This window comes from Octopus bimaculoides, chromosome 14 (genome assembly GCF_001194135.2).
Source record: "Octopus bimaculoides isolate UCB-OBI-ISO-001 chromosome 14, ASM119413v2, whole genome shotgun sequence".
NCBI classification, from domain to species: domain Eukaryota; kingdom Metazoa; phylum Mollusca; class Cephalopoda; order Octopoda; family Octopodidae; genus Octopus; species Octopus bimaculoides.
Genome location: NC_068994.1, coordinates 60,063,996 through 60,072,181, shown reverse-complemented (window position 1 = coordinate 60,072,181; position 8,186 = coordinate 60,063,996). Strand labels below are relative to the sequence as shown.

Sequence of the window (8,186 nt, the reverse complement as noted above, 5' to 3'; positions counted from 1 at the left end):
TTTAGTGGTGAGGGTGTTATCATTTACATCGTTACCTGATTAGTAGTTACATTAATCTTAACATGTTTGACTTGTATGACTGTAGGAGAGACCTCAACTATTAAGTGTGAATAGCGGGGGAACTACACCTAATTACTGACGGTAGTCTTAATAACAGTTTTTAAAATGTCTCACAGAACAATCTTCTTTGAACCTTTCTAAAAAACCTGCCAAAAATATTTTTGTCTCTTGAAAATAAAGACTTAGACAAGAAACTTTCGGCAATTTAAAAGTTAAGTGGTAATTAGCTTTTAGTTGATAACACACAAAATAAGCAGCTTCATCTTGTTGAAAATACTCATTTCATGGTCATTGTTGTATAGATGTCTTTTCCTTTTTTTCCTTTTTCTGGTTAAGCTTAGTAAAATTATTGTTTTTCATTTCAATAAATTTCCCAATGTTGTCAAATTATGAAGTTGCACAGTTTTACAATGGAGGAGATGTCTAACTAAAGCTCCTGTTCCTCAGCTTTGTGTACCGTAGTCATTTGAACTTGGGGGAATATACCAATCAGTAGACCAATGTGTTATTACCTACTCAGGCAAACGGTTACATGCTATGGACATAGCACTTTCTTTCCTTTGTGGTTTATCTGTTTTTAATCCTGTGGTATTTTTGTTTTTAGCACAATTATTGTCACGGGTGGATTTGTTATAAACCATCAGTCATATCAATTTGTTTTTTTACTCCTACAACTGAGACACCCATTATTTGGTATCTAAACTGTTTTAGGATGACCAGAGTTGCCCAGTTGTTCTTGACCATAGTAAATGGTGGTAGTGATGAGTTGGGCTGGATGTCCACTTTGACAGTGCAGCCACAGATGGAGTGTTGAAGTTATTGATAAGGGGATTTCTTGGCTTTTAAGAAATTGGTTAATTTTCGTAGCTGTATTTGTTGCACATTTAGAGGCACATGCACCTCCTGTCAGTTGATATTAAATGGGCACAGCATTAATTACAAAGCCCTTGCTTTGATCCTGTTGCATAGCATCTTGGGCAAGTGTTTTTTTATTATTGCCATGGGTCAATCCAAGCCCAGTGAGTGGAAATTGAGAGAAGGAAACTGTGTGGAAGCCCATTGGATAGACTGTACCAGTAATTCAAATGTCCAGTGTTGTATCCTGCTGAGCCAGGGTACATATACCTGGAATACTCCATCACTTAGAACAACTAAATCCTCACACACACTGTATGTGCCTACATTGAGAACCTCAACAGTCCTAGATACCCAGGTGATAATATGTACCCTGTAAGTAACATTGTGTTATATTTATCACAAACACAATTCTCAAATTGCTCACCCTGATGTGCTCCAGAGTTGCATATTTCAAGTACTGTTGGTTGCTGTGAGGAATTTTTAACTTCTCCTCTGGATCTATTGAGAAAAGCTGTCAACTCCATTTGGCCCTAATGGGTTTATAGGAAGTTCACATGTGTGTAATTTTAGGTTTTATTCTCAGTAAATGAATTAATTTATTATTGTTATCATTATTATTCATCTCTTTACATTTGATTGTTCTCTATAGTAACAGAAACCCCAGCTACTTCTATTGTTGACTGATATACAACTGGGAGTTGGCTGGCTTTCATATTTTGATAACTTATAACTTTTATATCTTCAAACAGAGCCACTCCTCTTAGCTTTAACTCATTTTTCCACCCAGATTTCTGGTTTACACTGAACATAGCTGTAAATGTTAGCACCAAATTATCAAATTAAATGGAAAATGCAATAATAAGCTGAATGTTTGAAACTTATTAATAAAAGCTAAGAAAAGGAAACAAATATGGTTCTAAATTGATTTACATATCAAATATTTTCTGTACAGAATGTTAAGTTGCTCTATGCAGTAGTAGTAGTAGTAGTAGTAGTTTCAGTGGTAATCCTTTCTACTGTAGGCACAAGGCCTGAAATTGTAGGGTATGGAACCAGTTGATTACATTTCCCCGAGTGGTTGACTGGTACTTATGTCCCTGAAAGGATGAAAGGTAAAGTTGACTTCAGTGGAATTTGAACTTGGGCCTCACAGATGGGATCAAACAGGGAATCAAAACTCCTGGCCGTTTGCTGTGCTTGAGAAGACATGTCAAGCTAAGTAAAATTGTGGTTGACCTTGCATCCCTCTCCAGCTGAGCATTCCTAATCTTGCAGGCTTTTGGGTGCTGGTGCCATGTAAAAAGCAGCCGTACCAGTGCCATGTAAATGCACCCATGCTGGTGCTGTGTAGAAGCACCCAGTACACTCTGTACAGTGGTTGGTGTTAGGAAGGGCATCCATGCCCGAACAGATCTGGAGCCTGGTCAGCTCCTGTCAAACTGTCTAACTTACACCAGCATGCTAGATGTGATCATATGTGTACAGGAAATATTTTACTGGATACCAATATAGTGCAGGTGCATGGTCTAGTGGGTTTGATTCTTGAACCGGGTGGAATGTTGTATTCTTGAGTAAAACATTTCATTTCATGGTGCTCTAGTGCTGTGTGGACCAGCATGCCAAAGAATAGATCCTACATTTCCTCTGCATGTCGTAAAAGGCAACTAAAAGAGGTCGAGGTAGGATTTGCAACCCAACTTCATATAACTCTCACCAGCAGTGACTGCCCCAAACAGACCCATAGGTTTGAGAGTGGTTGCCTGAAGGGGGCAAAGTTATTATTCACCAGGAGTAGTAGGCTATCACCAACAAATGATAGACGTAGCAACACACTGTTACAGCACACATTATTTTGTTTCTTTTGTACAGTTATAGAATTTGTTTCTCTTTACATGATACTGAAATTTAGTCAACTCTTGTGTATTTCATTTAGTGTACTTATTTGAAGACTTCTTTCAAAACAGTTCTTTATATTTGGCAACACATTTACTAAATGACACATTCTATGAGAATACACGTCAATTGTGATATGTTGTTATGAGTTTGATTTAGTAAAGTTTATTTAAATGAATTAAAGATGGCTAAATATTTCCAGAAGTATTTTTTGTTGGTCATTTAATAGTTTTAAAATTGATAAACCAGTATTAAATGTTTCTTTGGAATCCCTGCTTAGTATCAATTGGCTTCCAAGCTCATAGGTTTTATGGTGCAGACTGCAGCATACATGCTGAGAGAAACTATGGACTGCAGTTCATACAAACAACTAAATAAGTTAGCAACAAACTGCTGCAGCAGAGAATACTGCTGCAGCTACTACTACTACTAAGAAAATACATAACAGAAAGGAAGTGGAAAGAATTTCTGCTCTACCCCAGTTTAAGATAACTTTTGAGCTCAGGTTGGTTAATAAAGTATCTGAGAGAATCAGGAATCAGGTGTTGTTTCTGGAACAAGAGACAGGTGGCGTGTACACATGTGTGCGTGTGCACTGTTTTATTATTATTTGCAAGTAATTATAAAACAAAACTGTATAGTATTTCTGGAATGAGTTGTACTTGTGTTCCTAACTAGCCGTCCATTAGGACCATTATTAGTGACCGACAGAAGTAAGGTCATTGACTGACCTATTCGAAAATTTTTCTCATAGATTTGTTTGAAATGTGGAATTTAAAAGCTGCCCTCTCTACTTATTGTGACACATCTAGTTTCAATCTGTCATTAGAAATGTTTCACTCCTCCACCATTGCCATCAGCACCCTCTTGATATTTAATAGCATTCTACCCCCCCCTCTCCCACTTTCTGACATATAGCAGTGCCCTGGGTTTGCCCAACTCTTTCATTAATGTTACATTGTAGCAGGCACTGTTTGTTGTCTTACTCTATGGCTGGTCTATGTAATTTGAGAGATAGCTAACATACCATTCCTATTTTGCTCCTGTTTTAGTTATTCAGAAAATTAGAGCAGAGAAGGCGAAGAAATGTTTTTACTCCCAACCCTTTTATTTTGTTATTATTGTTTTTTATAAAGTCTGCTTTAGATTATTAAATTTCCTCTTTTAATTGCTCTGTGTGTGTGTGTGAAAGACGAATTTATTATCTGGTATTGCTACAATTATTTCATTAGGAGTTTTTATTGTAACATATGCATACTTTAATTAGATTTATGCAATATGCTACAAAGAAACTCCTAACTCGTCAGGGTACCGAATCCCCAAACGATCAGTACTTGTCGATTAATCAACAGGTCATGAACAACTAAAATTTCTAATATCAAAAATACCAGCATATAAGAAATTTGAAGTGGGTGTGTCCTCAATCTGTCGTTCTGGAGGGCTGGAGATATATATATATATATATATATATATATATATATATATATATATATATATATATATATATCTTAAATATATCATTGCTATACATTATCATCATTTAATGTTTGTTTTACATGTTGATATGGGTTGGCTGGGTTTGAATTGATCCAACAAGTTAGAGAATTGCATTGTGCTTCGTTGTCCATTTTGGCATGATTAATATGGCTTGATGCCCTTCCTAACAGAAGTCACCTTGCAATTTGCAAGGCTAAAAGGGGCCCCTATCACTGAAGGAAAATTGTGTGTGTGTGAGAGAGATGGTTTTCAGCAAAGTGCTGAGAGCTGGTGAAGTATGATGAGAGAAAACGATTTAAAGTTGCTTACTGGTTAAGGGGAGGAAGAAGGCAAAGGGATTAGTGCTAGTGGGAAAGAGAGAGATGGGTTGGTAAGGGGTATCCAGTGCTATCCCTCATAAGAGCAAGTATGGATGGAAGGTGTGAGGGGGGGGGGGAGAAACATGGGAGAGAAAATAGATGAGAGAGCAGCGAGGATTCAGAGGGTGGTTGGGTCTTGAGCAGCATTGTGTATCAACAAACATTTCTTTCATAAGATTCAGCACTCCAAGTCAGCCTTCACCACTGTGACCCCCCCCCCGTGTCTGGCACTTCCTTATCCACAAACCATCTCCAGATGTATCACGTGCTCACACCAATGCATACATTTAATTTCTCTTTTATCCAGTTCTTGTGTCACATTTGTACCATGGCATTCATGTACACAAACATTACACATCCATTGGAGCATGATTGCATCTATTCTTTCTAGCCTTTGCACATAACCTGTATTCAATAGATAAATGTATACACACTCACTAATTGTATACCCATTTTTTTTCTTTACAGAGGTGGAGAGTTAATTAGTCAGAAATGACTGAGACTGCTCACCAGGTGAATGGGCCTTCCAGCCCCTCAAGCAAATTTATTGATTCTATTGGTAAGTCTCTCAACAAATTTATCGATCTTCAACTTTTTTTATTGGTTTGGTGGGAGGGAGGGGCTATACTCACGTCTTTAGATATGAAGATGGAGTAAATAAAATTTGATATTAGTTGTGGAGTTAACCCTATTAGGCCAGCCCATTACAGACTAACTAATGTATTGCATTGTTGTTATAAAGATATTGAAATGATGCTTTTGTGATTTTCATGTTTTTGTAAAGTTAGTTATTTTTACTCTGTATTCTAAAAGTTTCTTTTGATTAGATACAGAAAGATAGATTCAATGATTTGGAAATAGAATGCTTTGATGTTGATACATTGTAAGAGAAATGGAATCTTATTTCCAAATTACTCTGATTACTGTATGTATTAGGCAAATCTAGGTGTCTGTGTTGAGAGAATCTATAATGGTTTTATCATTTTTTATGCTTTTGTAAAACCCAAGAAGATTGAGTTGTTTGACTTGGGTTTTCATTTTTGATGATAGCTGCTTCATTTCATTAAGGTCAAGGTTTCAGGACATTTACCGTAAGTCTTTGGGTATTTATTTGAGGTTACATTTATCTTTTGTAAGTTAGAAACTGAATTGGTGACAGCGTATTCATCACACGTAAATAATGTCTTCCAGTTGTCTTTCAATGGTGTTGATCTTTTTAATTGGAGATAGAGATGGAACTTTTGTCTGTGTCAATGCACAAATCCTATTTCACTCTTAATACTTTAATATAATTTGTCTTTGTTAATTAACTAAAGTTGAATAATTGTTTCTCTATTGGCATTTCCACTCATCAGTTAGATACTTTTTTTTAGTATTTTTTACCAGAACTCGAAACAGAGAAACGGAACATAGATTTGGCTTTGTTGATATGGAATTGTGTATTCTAAGTAAAATGATAGTTGATTCCTGTTATTACTACCACTCCTACATGTAGTGGCGATATTACAAGTTGAAATTGCCACAAAAGACTAATTTGAAGGACAGGTTAGAGGGCTCTCATAACATGTGACCTTTCATATTGTTGAGATTATGTTGGCTTCAAGTTATTAGTTATCACAATAGCTAAGCATCATTTGCCAAACAACAAATACCATTGTATGCTTTTTGAGTGCCATCTACCACTGGAGATGGAAAATAAGATTTGTACCAAAGAACCATGAGATGTCAACTTATTTGTCAGCCTACTGATTCTATTGCTGATATGTTTTTAGTTAAGAGAGATAAGTCAGTGAAAGGCTCTTTGGAGTGTAAGATATTATTTCAGGTTTATATTTTATAAATTCTATTTTATTTTGTATAGAAAAAATAGTTTAACTTTTGATGTTTTTGTTTTTTTCTTGCTCCTTCCCATTGCCCTCTGGTTTAAGTAAATCACAAAATTCCTGTTAACTTTCTTAGGGTGGAATGTGTCAGGCCTTATTTCATTCTCCCATATAAAACCTTGATAAATTTTCCATTTTGAAACAGAGAATGAAAAATGTTTAGAAAATTATTGAAATATTTCATCCAGTTGGATTAGTAAGTGCAGCAATACATTATCAGTAACCCAATATTATCATTTGGCCAGTCCTTGCTTCAAGTTGCTTTGTTTGCTTCCAAAGACAAGGAATAAAAAATTTTTTTTCTTTGCAAGAAATTCTACTTCTTGAAATTATTAGCTTTGGAGATGTTAGAATTTTTTGTAACATTAGCTGTTTAAGAAAATCTGGTTTAATCTGTATGGTACTAAAACTTAGTATTATACTACTAATGATAATAAATACTAGTAAAGACAAGTACTTATCAAATACAATAATAATAATCTTTTGTCCTCTAGGCAAAAGGCTTCTACTCATCCTCCTCTTCAATAGTAGATCTATCTTTCAATCAGTTTTCTAGGTGCAAGTTATTTTAGTAATGAAGTTTTGTTTCTTTTATCATATTTTTGGTATTTGACAAACATTGGTTTTAGCCTCTAGTTATTATATTCCTTCAATGATAATTCACTTCAGTATCACTATCCTCTTGGACCTTTTTTTTATAGTTTTAGGTAATGATTGTCATTTTACTTTTATCATTTAACTAAACTTTGGTATGTTCTTCTAATATGTGATTAGTGAAGTTAAACTAATGTCAGTGTGACATATCAGGATTGATGTGCTGGACTTTGGAACAAGTGAGGACCTGACTGGCAGATATATTCTGTGGTTGAAACGAGGCAGTTGGAATTGTTTAAAGATATGTGCTATTAATTACATTTCATTAATGGACCATATTGATAATGAAACCCAGTAACTGAGCTAATTAACTAAACCATGTGTTAGTTGATTTCAAGAAGTATATTTTCAGTCTGAGCTGGTATGGAATTTATGTAGACCTCTCTGTGTACCATTTGGTATAGTGAAGCTACAAGTTTCCAGTGTGTATAATTAAAGTGCAAAAGTAATTTGTAGAAAGTATATTAGGTGGTAGATAATATATTTTAATGAAGTGAACGGAAACTGTTAGGAAATTGTATGCAGGCCAGCTATGACACTAACAAAATCTCTAATTTCTACAATACCAATATCAATGATGATAAAATTTGTCTTGATATTGGCACAAGTTGAATTAAACAGTAAATTGCTTTTTTTGAAAACTGAATTGGATAAGTCCCAACAAAATAATGAATTTGGTTGAATTAATATATTTTCCTCTATAAAATTAGTGTCGTTACTGAACAAAATAAATTGTTCCATGTTCAGGTTCTTTTGAGATTGACTTTACACACACACACACACACACACACACACTATATATCATATATATATATATATATATATATATATATATATATATATTACAGTTCTATATTTAAGAGATGAGGAATTATTTACATTATTTACATTCAACGAATATTTGTCCTCATCTTGTTTGTTGTTAACACAATGTTTCGGCTGATATACCCTCCAGCCTTCGTCAGGTGTCTTGGGGAAATTT

General features: G+C 34.9%; 1 protein-coding gene across 3 annotated transcripts in view; it reads left to right on the top strand.

Moving 5' to 3' along the window:
• The window catches only part of LOC106880490 (protein hu-li tai shao), a 138,472-nt gene that overhangs the window by 37,719 nt on the left and 92,567 nt on the right, over positions 1-8,186 (top strand). For all 3 annotated transcript variants that reach the window (XM_014930438.2, XM_014930440.2, XM_014930439.2), the window contains one exon: positions 5,136-5,226. In XM_014930438.2, the coding sequence (XP_014785924.1) occupies positions 5,160-5,226 (67 nt within the window). In that variant the 5' untranslated portion in view covers positions 5,136-5,159. The remainder of the gene's footprint in view (positions 1-5,135; positions 5,227-8,186) is intronic.